Here is a 13,394-nt window from a genome sequence, read left to right on the forward strand (position 1 = left end):
TAAAAAAAGATTAAGCAAGTTTCTTTTTTTTTTAGTCAAATACTGTAAATTTTGAAAATTCTAAAACGGTGATAGCATTTTTGATGACGGTGTACTTTTATCTACATCAATGTCCCATACCACCTTAATAAAAAACAATATTTGTAAAAGGAAATGTTATATTAATTTTATCAAACGATATACTTTGATACATTGATTCAAAATTATTAATTGCTGATATATTTGATACCTTATGCAAATTTTGTTTATAACGGAGCTATGTAACACTGAGAACGATGGGATTTAGTGTGAAGCTGTAATTAACTTTATAAGATTTATTTCAAAATAAAATGACGTATAAAGAAGTGGGGGGGGGGGGGATAACTGAATATACCATTTTGGGCTACTGATACTTTGTAGTTCTCTAAAATACTTTTAATAAAATTGTTAATGAACCGGCATTGCACAGGAATGCATAAACATACTCTTGATATCCAATCTTTATTATTGAAAATTAAGACTTAACTCATGTTTTCAGTTGATTATTTATTCAAATAAAATTTACTGAAATATAATATATGCTTTGATTACACAACTGTAACAAAAATATTTAAAAAAAAATATATAAAATGCTAAAATATATCCTGAAATATCATACAAACATAGATTGTTTTACCTTATTACATAATACTGAGAATAATTTGTTGACTATGGGAAACTATTAAAGAGTAAATATATCGTCATGCACAATAGCTTATAAACCATATTAGGCAAGTTACATTAATAATAATAACAGATTGTCATCAGAGATTACCACGTCATTTCACCGGTAGAGCAGGACTATACTAATTAAGGTTGAATAAACAACGTAATGTATGGTCCATTGTCACATTATTATGATGTATTGTATTGATAATGTTGAATACGGACTTCCTTTAATGGATCCTTTCTCCAAAATAAATTGATTATTCGTTTCCTTCCCTCCAAATTCACAATGTTTAACATGCAAGTGTCGATTTTTATCTCGGATTTCAACGTTCCCCGCGTTTAACAAAAATAAAAAAACCACCCGTGAAGAACTGTGCAGTCTCGGGGGTCATGCATTTAATTTCTGTTCATACACATGAATTAGTTTCAATTACCTAAGCGAATGAAACTCTTTTTAATAGTAATACTAGGACATGTTAAGGTACACTGGAACTGGAACGTAGAGGTTAAGGTATACAAGGTGAACGCCTAACAAGACACGTGACGAATAGTTGGTGTCATGCACGACCTTACATAACTGCTGCCAAAACCTCTGCGGTCTCATTTTGTTGATGAGGATTTTGCGGTAAGCGGTATATTTTGCCTTTAGACGACCGTGTTACTTAAGCCCTGTGCTGTCGGTAGAACTCTCCAATGACTGAGTCCCAGAAGAGCTGGATGACAAACTTCCTCTATCGTTTTTCCTCAATAAAGCTTCAAGCATGTTTGTCGTCAAGGTTACGGGGGATAATACAGGGGAAGTAATTTTTTCATCTGCGGGAGATGGTGACGAATCAGCGGCAGAGAACTGATCAGAATGCTCATCGGTTTGCAATATAGTGACATTTTCTGATCCAAATAAATCAAGCAAGAGATTGCATTGGTCTAAACTTAATTCTGCATTCGTTGCAGAATTTAGAGTAGAGCAATTTACTTGACCATGTTTTGATGAACACGATTGTTCAGGAATTACGAGATGCAAACTCTTTTGTTCCATTTCTTCTGAGGTCTGTGCTGGTGTAGAGTCATTATTTTCATAACAAACCCGATATTCTGTGTTCTCCTTAAAGCTACTGCATGAATTTTGTCCGGCAGATTCTTTTTCAGGTTTTAAACTACTGTTTGTAATTTTCGAGTTGCACCTATATTTGACTCCTTCAGAGTTCTCTGATGAAAGTTTTTTATTGATAAAGTTTCTTAATCCGCTCTTTGCAGACTTCGTAGGGACTGTACTAGTTTGTTCAACATCCGAAACGGGTTGTCGACCTGTCGATGAAATTGTGGAATTTTCATTCGAGACTTGCTTGGATGGCAAAGTTTGTTTCATCAAATCTTCTACCATTGCGTCAATTTCACATAGCCGCCTTCTCGGTCGCTTCTTTCGCTTAGTTTGGACGTGGTCCATGTCTTCTGTTAATCCATACAGTTTCATTTTCAATTCTAGTTGCTAAAAAGGTAGAATATTAAAAACATTAAATGTATTATACAGACAAATAAATATTTTGAAACAGAAAGGATTTTGTTTTGTTTTCAGGAAATACGTACAAAAATACGTATCAACATCTTTTGGTATTTGGCTTCCATCGTTTTCTGTTTGGATTCAAATAAAACCAGCTTTTCTTTGTCCTTTTTCAGTTCCCTGACATATTCCACGGATGCTTTTAAAATGGAGCCCTTATTAAGTTTCATCGCTCTATAATAAAGAATGGTAATTTTAATGGATTATATTTTAAAAAGATCAAACGAAGCAAGTAGTTATTTAATTCCATAACTGACTGCTGATAAAATAACTCTAGAATAATGGATATTGATATTTATATGTGTCTGGAACTATACACCAGATGGATGGAGTTATATGCAAAGAAAACAAACAACATACGGATGGGTTGTTGGAGGCAACAGTGTTGCTAGTTCTTTTATCCGATCATTGATGTTGTATCTACGTCTTCGTTCAACTGCAAAATGACAAAATAGATAAACATTAAAAACATGAAAGTTTGAACTTGTTAAAAAATACTTCAAAGAGGGATGCGACAAACAGGCAATAAAGGAGGCTTTGATGTTCAAGGTTTACTTTTTTATGGATTATTTAGCATGAAATGATGTACCGCCAAGAATTTTTACTAAATGTTTTATCTTAGACTGTATTTTCGAAATTGCTTACTAATATTGTGGTTATCCTTTTTTATTCTATCCTTCTTCCATAGTTGCTCTTCTTCCTTTGATATGAATGGCCTCGGTTGTGGATTGTCTGTCGTTGAAGATTTCTCCATTACTTTGAGATACCCTTCATTACTGTTATTCTAAAACCACAAAATAGTATATATGTAAATAAATCATTTGAATTGAAAAACAAAAAAGTTGACCAACGTGATGATATACACAGCACAGCGGCATCATTATGAATTAATCTCAATTAACTATTCACTACTCAGTATTTAATTGCCTTTTCGTTTATATGACCTATAATCCCGTGCACTTCAGTAAAGGAATGCTAAAATGAAACCTTAATATCTTATTTTGTTGAACATTTTATCTCCATGACATATACATGTATTTCACGCTGTCGTTCAACGATATATATTTGCTTGCCATAATGACAGATCTGCTGGGAATTCAAATGAATAATCATTTCCATGGGAACAGACCCGTACATAGATATTAATGTCGGAACCTACTATTGTACACGCCACTGCCTGTTCAATACAATGGAGATCTTCATCGTAAGATGAATCAATCTGAACAGAATTGATAACGTTGCCAATTAGGCTGTCCACCTGAAAAGATAGATAAGAGCTAATTATTTGAACGCCACAGATATAACAAAAGCAGTTATTTTCTACGCTATGTAACTTATTTCATTAGGAAATAAAAAGTTTTAGAAACACGCTCGGGGATTCTCCTGTCAACAATTTGTTATCCTACTAAAAATTATTTTAAATTCCTATTATTTTACAGACTGAGCACTGTGAAAAGGTTTAAAAACAATTGATTTATCTCATGTATTCAAGCTTAAGCAATTTTGGAAAATGATGAAAAACGCAACTTTTATAGAAAATATAAAATCTGTACAAATTCTTATTTTATAAAATGCAAACATAAAAAAAAATGCGTCGATGAAAGTAGATTAAGATGTGATAATAGATTGAATTTAAGGCATACGTCCTCGATATCCTCCATATTAGTTATGGCTTGTCGTAACTCGTGTGAAAGGGGCATGATATCTTGGGAATCGTCCGGTGAGTCCTCAATGAGCGAGGAGAGGACCGACTCAACATGCTCAAAATCATTGACGTGGGAAACGCTGACGTTCGACAGAAAGCTGTGGAAATTAGACTGGTTCTTGTGGCCTTGAGTTATCGTGGCATTTTCCAAGTTTTCGTGACTTCCTGTTATCTATAAAAAGTTATATAAAGTTATTGACTGTTTTTTAAGTCTTACATAATTAATTTTATTATGTTAATGACAGAAGACTGATGATACATCAGGTATGGTTCATTACCTCATCGTCAGGTACTTATTTTAAATTCTAAAGTCGGTTGCGTTTGTTCGTTTGTTTATTTAATTTGTTCGCCTATCATTTCATAAAATCATAAGTCTAATTCAATTAATTATAAATTTGTATTATATGAATTGAAATAAAATTGCATGTTTGCTCAGATAATTTAAACAGTATTGAACTCTATTTTTTATATTTTATACTGTGTCATTTGTTTGAAATTGCACAGGTATTGGCAGAATTTATTTCCATCCGGTAATAAGGCGATTAAGTCTAGCTAACATGTGAAGTCACGTGTGGCGCTGTCGGCAAGGTTTTGCAGGACACGTGTACCATATTAAAGGTTAAACATGCAATGAATTGGAAACTTTTAATAAAAATAATACCCATAATTGTTATAATCTTAATAGTGAAATTATAATTTTAAAAAAATGTTATTCTGTGAAAAATAAAAAAGTCAAAAAGTGCATTATAAGTGGTGACGAACAGTTATTCATTTTAACATTTATTATAATTATTAAAATTTACAAATTAACAAAAAACTGATATCTTATTCATCTTTTTCTGGGTTTTTTTAATTTGCGGACGCCCAAAAAAAAACTTTTTTAATTATGTAACAGTTTTATCTATTATAGTTTATAAGAGAATCAAGAAATTCAGTACTTGAAAATATTACATTAAAACGATTTTGAAACCAGCACAGATTTAAAACAAATTTAAATGTTTGCTTGTCAAACAGTTTCGATTTTAATGACAAAGAAGAAACCACTGTTTTGTGTTTATGTAACAATTCGTGTAAAATTGATTTCCAATTTGACTGAATTCAAATTATTAATCCAAGGCATACCTTGTCTTGGGTACCCGAAGCACTAATCTGGTTTGAATCTGCTTTACTAATAGCATCAGAACTATTCTCCATTGAATCCGCCTTAAATCCATCTCTATATTGCTCGTCCATTTGTTTTAACTGTTTACGAATTTCTTGCAACTGTTTACTAGCTTGAAACATTGATGTCATATTAAAGAAAACACAAAATGAAAAAGAGATGTCCGAAGAAGACGACACAGCCAGAGCTTATGAGAAAAGATTCTGCTGACAGACTTTAAATATAAAATCCAGGTGTCAGCAAATCCCATTCTGTTTTAATGCAAGGTATTTATCTAACTGTGAAAACTCATGACGTTTAGTCCCGCCTATCTTTTTTTTCATATTCATCATTCAAGTCTACCTAAGACGGAAAGCAACCCTATCGTAGCTAAACATTCAGTCATCTGTTAAACGAAGGATAATTAAATAATGAACTCAACATGAATGAAAGCGAGCCTCGTCTTCAGTTTTGAACATCTTGAACTTTAACATATCGTAAATGAAGTGCGATCTTCCTTAACACTTATAACAAGGGTGAAAAATGACAAAAAATTATGGTTACATAAGTCTTTAATAAAACAATAAAATCCAGAAGGTTTATATATACATTTCCTAATAGAGATCAATGAATCGCTCTATCGTAATTACTAGCAATTATGATTATGATCATATTTTTTTGTCTTTTTCAGCAAAAGAATGAAATTAAGATATAATCCTCATTGTTTGGTGTGAATCCAGGGGTATCGGTTTCAATATACGCACCCAGTCCTATACATCTCTGAAATAAACAATTAAAAAAAACTATCTTGTCACTTTATGGGTGTTATGAAAACATCTTGAATAACTTTGACCCATATTCATTGGAAGTTACACAACACAAAATGCCCTGGTTGCCTCAGTGTGGTCATAAACATCTTGTTTGAGTGAAAATAACGACACTTAGAGGCAGCTGGAATTTAAATGATATAATCCGTAAAGCATTGTGATATGCGCAGTGTTTCTTGTCCACGTATAGTTAAACTGAAGATTACAAATATTCTCTACAGGGTCTTTACTGTGTCCGAGGTTTCCCGTTTCCGCCTCCTTTTACTTGACATTTCGATATTTATAAATACATGTACTTTGCGCTCAGACCTCAGTCTTAAGAATTTCATTTTTTAAAAGCCACACGCTTTCTTTGAAAATTTTAGAACACGTTCTTTTTTTTTAAAAAGTTCTGGAGAGTTTTAAAATTTTCCCGTATTGCAATGGCATACATTATGCAATGGCATACATTATGCAATGTGTTCCGAAAACTTCAAAATATATAATAAATGTTGGATTATTTAAGAAATGAACTCAATGTCTACCCAAGTTATACTCGTATAACCTGGGTTGGGGCAATTTACGCTTTATAATCCGCGAAGCGGATTATAAAAAAGCGTAAATTGCTCCAACCCAGGTTATACGAGTATAACTTGGGTAGATATTGAGTTCATTCCTTATAATTTAATTTTCTGGAATTCGCTGTACAAATTGAGTCCGTTTTACTTTTAAAAATGATATAAATCTGTTCAAAATTCAAACGTAATGTCAAGTGAATTAGTACGTTGGTGCATTGTGACGTGTCTTGTGACGTGCAAACCAGGTTATACAAATTTAACTAATTTTTTCTATCCAATCAAATGCCGCGTTACAACCATAATTAAATTATTCAACTATATATCTCCTAGTATATTAATTTATACAACAAAACGATTTAAATGTAATGAATTTAACTATAATGAAATAATTTTGTTTTATTTTTCGATTGTCAACGGGTCAGAAAAAGGGTAATATCAATTTCTCTCCTATATATATTCATTTTTAAAAAAAAATCTTTCCTGAAAGATATGTGCATATATATTCATTGAATAACTGTCAAAAAGCGGACGAAAGGGGAACCTTGGGCAGAGCTTGAATATTTGTAACGTTATACTTCATATTCAAAGATTACAAAATCCATGCACCACATAATAAATAAAACCCGGATGTGTCATTCCTCATAACTTTTATTACCATTTTGGTTTCATTTCTATGAGAATTCCTTGTGTAACTATAACATTGTTGCTAAGGATTACATTTACTGATGGGCGCAAAAAAATCCACTTTTTGGGACAAATAACTACTGACTGTACTTTATAGTACTACTTTAGAAGTACTATTTACAGTACTAGTGTAGGAAACAGTGAAGTATGGATATCTCTACTAAATATTCATACATGTACATATATTTTTTTTCAAATTTGAACATAAACAATTGATTCAATTTTATTCCGAATTTCCTCAGTCATTTTTTTTTAAACTCTGCCCATTTTTGCCCGAGTATAACAAAAAATTGACTAATAGGAGTTTAAAGCCGTTAATTATATAAATCTGCTTATATTGTCGGTATTTTGTAATGAAATTACACAATGTCAATGATCTCTTGGCCATTGCGTGTCATCCAGTAGTCTAATATTGTAAACGGGTTTTACAACCATAAAATACAGTGTATGTACAAATGATGCGACAAAACACATAGAAAATTATTTACTGCGAATATTGCTACAAAAATTTTGACGAAATAAAAGAAAATCAAAAACTTAAAATTTTCTCTATTTATAATTCAAATCTACCTTGGTCATATCAATTCTTCCTCAAATGCAAAAAATACGGAAATCAGTATCGATATTTGCTTTTAATATTGCTATTTTGTGTTTTTAAAGCAATTGTTTTTACTTCAGATATTGATCTGACCCTGAGTAAATGGAATTCTAAATTGATTTTAATAAATTTGATTCTTATAATTCTTATTTAATTGAAATCTGCAATAGAGCGATTTATTGTTTTTGACTATGCTATCCTAGGTCTGTTGTTTCAAAATCAACATACATTGTGTAAATATTTTTTGCAGGTCATCGTCTTATGAATTTTGTTTGTTTGTTAAATTTGTGTATCATTCCTTTTTTCGTTTGTTCATTTTCTACACTTTTAACAAAAAATGCATGAAGTAGCACCGTCAAAATATGATGAAACGGCTATGGTTTACTTATTTAAAAAACGCTTGTTTGTTTTTATGTTCATTCTCTAAATTTTAACAAAAATCCCTTTTCACATGAGCTGTCACTGAAAAAAACATAAGGAAATTACCGTGGTTTACTTATCAATAAAAACAGTCAATTCATATTCAACCAACATTTCTTTATCACTTTATCTTCTATTTCTGCCAGAAAATATATTAATTAACACAATCATGATTATAAACTACATAAAGTGTGACAGCTGCACTGGATTCAGGGAAATATTCTAGAGTGCATAAATTGATGGTGCTTTTTTTCTAATGGACTTCATTGGACTTTCATGCGTTATGTTTTATTCAAGGCATAAAATGGTAAATCATTCGCATTTATTTATTGCTACTTTACCTTAATTAAAGGTCCTTATTAACACTTAATACCTTTTATGAACTTGTGAAATAACAGATAGGGGCAGATACACCTAACAAGGATGATATGATGAATTCAGAAATAAGGTCGTTAAGTTTAACGACTCTTTTGAAGCGATGTTACATTACAAAATTCCTTTTGTCATTTTTCAATCAAATCAAAGGTTAAATTAAAAGCGCGGCTTTAGAAATTCACCTTCATTAAGGTTTTTCTGTCATCACTTACCGATACCAATTCAATTAGAATATCAATGATATTAAGTTTCAGTTCGATATATTAGTAATTTAAAAAAACCACCAAGCCTTTATAGAACTTAATCTGAAATGTCCAACAATCATTTTTTAAAAGTGTATAGCGATCAGATTTACCATCACACCCCCACCCCCCCCCCCCCCCCCCAAAAAAAAAGAAAAATCAGCAGAAAATTAAAAACATTATGATCCAATTTTTTAAATATATTGAAAGATCGGTCTTCTGTATAAACTTTGTGAATTTTAATCGGTCTGCTCTGGTAATAAGATGCATGCTCTCTCTCTCTCTCTCTCTCTCTCTCTCTCTCTCTCTCTCTCTCTCTCTCTCTCTCTCTCTGTGTGATTTGAATTTAATACATGTATTATATATCCCTATTTTTTTCAAATTAGTTGACCATATGAATGTAAATTCATAAATTATAATTTGCTTAATGATGAAAATGGTTCATATTCAAAATGTAAAGAAAATAATATGTTTTAGACTAGAATAATATTGATGACTTGTCTATTTTTATAAAGTTGACCTTGATGTGTCTCCGTGGATGTTTATGCGACGAATCTTCAAAAGTCAAAGGAGAAAATAAAAATGGGTTGTGGTGACATTTTATAACCTGTATCAAAAGATGTACTTAAAATACTTATAACCAATTGTAGTTAATTTTTTTATTAATACATACAGTATATAAGTAACAAAAAGTGACAATATGAACCATATACATGTAAAATACGTAGTCAGATTCTGAACGAAAAAGAACCAATTCGCCTTACTCGATTGCGAGTGAATTTTATAACTGCGTAATGCTTTAGCAGAGAAAAAACATCGCGAGTTCCTTAAAATACAAAACCTCCCTTTGTATGGTAATTCATTGAAACGTAAATAGGACAACGTTTTATAAGTTCAAAGTTCAACTTATGAAACACACTTAGTTCCGGTTGTGTAAAAAAGCTAATGGCAATTTAAAAAAGGTTCAGAAGTTTTTCGTTATTTTGACTTTCATGCATCTGAGGTGAAACGAAATTTTGTGAAACGATATTAATATTATTATATGCCCTAAGTCTTAATACAAGGGAGGCAACCTCTATTAAAATATTCAAAAAATGTTTATACAATGATACGGTAAGGCCTCAGAAACATCTTTCATTTGGAAAAAGATTTTTAAACATAACACATACACGTTTGAGACACAACTGTATTTTAAATTCTGACTTATTCCGCTGTAACTTAATAGCCAGTCCAAACTGTTCGTGTGCCTTATCAGAAGATGCATACCATTTGTTTTTTGTCTGTAAAAAGTATACAAGAGCTCAGAATTCTCTAATGAATAAGCTATTGACATTACGTTATGTACACATTATAGATGCACATTTATTGTTATGGGGGGGGGGATGATTCGTTGACAAATACACAAAACACCGAAACTTTCAAGACGGTACAAATTTGCTTGAGTGAATGTGGTCGTTTTTCCAAAAATGTCTGAATTTATGAGGTGATGTTATATATGCAGTAGATTGTTTATTCATGTGTATTTATGTGTATTCATATCTAACGTTATTACTGGCAATATTTATAAAATTTCATTACTAGGAGAAGACTATCTGAGTTTTAGAACTTGTGTCTTATCCTTTTGATTCATTCAATAAAAAAAATATGTTCAATTCAAACGATATTAACCATGGTTTTTTCACAATTTAAAAAACAAAGTGCCGAGGTTATATAGTGCCTTTTCCCCCTAGCCATCAAAATGGCTATATAGCAGTCCCCCCCCCCCCCCCCGGAAAATGGCTATATAGCAGTTTTCCCCCACGGAAAGCTGACTATATAGTGGGTTTTCCCCCTTTTTATAGCCAGATTACCCCCACGGAAAACCTACTACATATAGTAGATTTTCCCCCTTTTTAACATTCCAGTCATGTTTATGACGGACCATTCGTGGCAATAATTTGCAATAACTGATATGATATTAATTCCTCATAATAAAGGATAATAATGGCATTTGTTAATACACAGAATAAAAAACATGGTTTTTTCACCCCTGATATAAACAAAGGCACGCGCCTTCATAACATTCCTGTGTCATCACCATTTATTTCACTTTTTGTTACACCTTTTTGAAGCACCTTTTACAAGGATTTCGGAATACCTCGAATCTTTTTCATCTAATCGATGCGTATCTACAGTTTTGACTTCGACGCTATGACATTGACATTTTTCACAGAACACGTCAGAATACATTTGAGTGAAAATACGCCGGTTTGGATATTTAATTTTCCCATGTATTTATAAGTATTACGGGACGCTCCCTCCCGTGCAGGACTAATACTGGGCCTTTTCAGACTTTTATATAGACTTTACATGAAATATACTTTTACATGAGTTTGGTATGCATCAGCACCGAAGGTCTGATTCCAACTGCCTATAATTTACAATTCAGAATAATATATAATGAACAATGGAACAACACAATAAAGGAATAACATAATAAGTACAGATGTAAGCTTAGTTATCAAACAGCTATTGATCGAGTAAATCATGACATTTTACATAAAAGGATTAATAAGATGAAAGATCAAGTGTCAATAAACATAAACAGAAGTCAATTAAAAGATTAGCTGTCCATCACTGATTGTGCCTCAGGTGGGAATAATGCTGCGCAGAATTTATAACGTTTATAAAACAGTTGTCGAAATAGATGAAAAGTTTTTGTAACAATTAACACAAAGTCCGAAAAAGTTAATTTACACAATAATTAAAAATAATCCGAAAGATTGAATTTCACACCGTGACATAAGCTTCTCCTAGGAAACTAACTGACTAATCTTGACTTAATTTTGTAGAGGAAGGGAATAAGAAGTGGAAATGTATTACTCCCTTCGCCCAAAAGGCTATTAATTTGTAAATTAATACCGTTAGAATTGACATTTTTATTTATAATCATATATTTCTACTTATAAATATCAAACGAGAGACAGCTAGGGTGCAATGATATGATGAGAAACTGAAATGTTTTACTTCGATTGATGGGGTTCTAAATCATGGGTAAGGGGTATTATAATTGATTATGTATTAAAGTCATGTGTAAAGTTAGTATTTACAATTTTGTTTTAAAGTCACGCATATTCATGTTTTTAAGCACATTTTTAACGAAACGCGAGGTTTTACGATGTAAACATTTTTTTTTTTAAATGAAATGGCTCCATAACCAGAACAAAGCCGGTATCTTTGCTGGTTACTTTGGAAAATGTGAAATGGAGCCTGAACTAACCTTCTGTATATATATCATAATTCACTGCCTGCTAATTTTTCCGCTTTTTTATTTTGCAACGTGATTTATGAATAAACAATTTTGAAAACGATGCCAAGACATATAAAACAAAATATACGATTCTCTTACCTAAAAATCGTAAACTATTTATTTCATATTTTTGCAATAAAGATTTACTTGTGTACCATATTATTTCTTCGAACAATGAAACAAGGGTAATTAGAAATGAAAACTAACACATTTTTGTGATGAGCTAACTTATTTTTTTTAAATATAAGCTTGTTCTTCTAATCAATTGGCAAGTAAAAAAAGTCGTATATCAAGTGCGCTTTTGTTGGGTAATTATTGTAGTTTTTCGGTTGCTACTTTTATGAATAAAAATTTATTTATTTAGTTATTTATTATATCATTAGTCATCTTATGAATTGATTAATGATTTGAAGAAAAATGAATTTACCCGCGTACCTTTTTTAAAATTTTTGTTCGAAAATTTAAAAAGAAAAGCAGGAATAAACGGAATTTTCAACCATTTTGATAAAGAATTATGTGATTGAGTGTGTATTTTTAAATGATGTTTTTACTTTCAAATGATCGTAAAAATATGGTGATGTGGTCATCTTTAGTTTTTGAGATAAGGGGCAAATTTTAAGGGTCATCTACCAGTGGTATACCACTACCACTGTGACAATATGGTTAAGTGGTCATCTCTAGAATTTGAGATTCGGGCCCCCACTTACAGAACACTATTCAATCATTATAATGGGGTTTTAAACATCGGGCCCTGAAACATCGAGGGTCCCTATCCTGAGGGCTGAAATTTTCAGAGTCACCTACAAGTGGTAAACCACTGCCACTGTGAAAATATGGTGATGAGGTCATCTCTAGTTTATGAGATATAGGACCCTAAAGAATATGCACTATTAATATTCATTATAATAGAATTTTATACATCGGGCTATGAAAATCGGAAACAAAATTTCTCTAAAACAGATAGGTTTAGGCTGGATAAAATGTGCACAAACAGACATACGGACTGATAGATTTACATTGTGTATTAAAAAATTCTCAAAACATTTTTCAATTACAAATTCAGAACACAGAATTATGCATATAAGTGTATATCTTGTAAAACCAAGTACTTTTTTCAATTAATTACCTAAATTAAGTTCTATGGATAATTCCATTACACACATGTTAAATTTTCAGCATTGTCTATAAAAATAATAAATCGGCAAAACGAAACTTAACCTGTACAGATAAATGCAGATATATGCAACCTGGGAGTGTAGAAACAATGATTTTAATCCTTACTGGGTTTCCATAAATATTTTGTATAAACGT

General features: G+C 31.6%; 1 protein-coding gene across 1 annotated transcript; it reads right to left on the reverse strand.

Moving 5' to 3' along the window:
• Positions 1-522: 522 nt before the first annotated feature.
• On the reverse strand, positions 523-6,114 carry LOC128189001 (uncharacterized). The gene is made up of 7 exons (XM_052860362.1): positions 5,073-6,114; positions 3,889-4,122; positions 3,405-3,503; positions 2,891-3,029; positions 2,606-2,681; positions 2,272-2,419; positions 523-2,173 (listed from the first exon to the last, which is right to left on the reverse strand). Exons 1-7 carry the CDS (start codon positions 5,241-5,243, stop codon positions 1,346-1,348), a joined length of 1,695 nt encoding a protein of 564 aa, XP_052716322.1. The 5' UTR covers positions 5,244-6,114; the 3' UTR covers positions 523-1,345.
• Positions 6,115-13,394: the final 7,280 nt, after the last annotated feature.

This window comes from Crassostrea angulata, chromosome 6 (genome assembly GCF_025612915.1).
Source record: "Crassostrea angulata isolate pt1a10 chromosome 6, ASM2561291v2, whole genome shotgun sequence".
Lineage (NCBI taxonomy): Eukaryota > Metazoa > Mollusca > Bivalvia > Ostreida > Ostreidae > Magallana > Magallana angulata.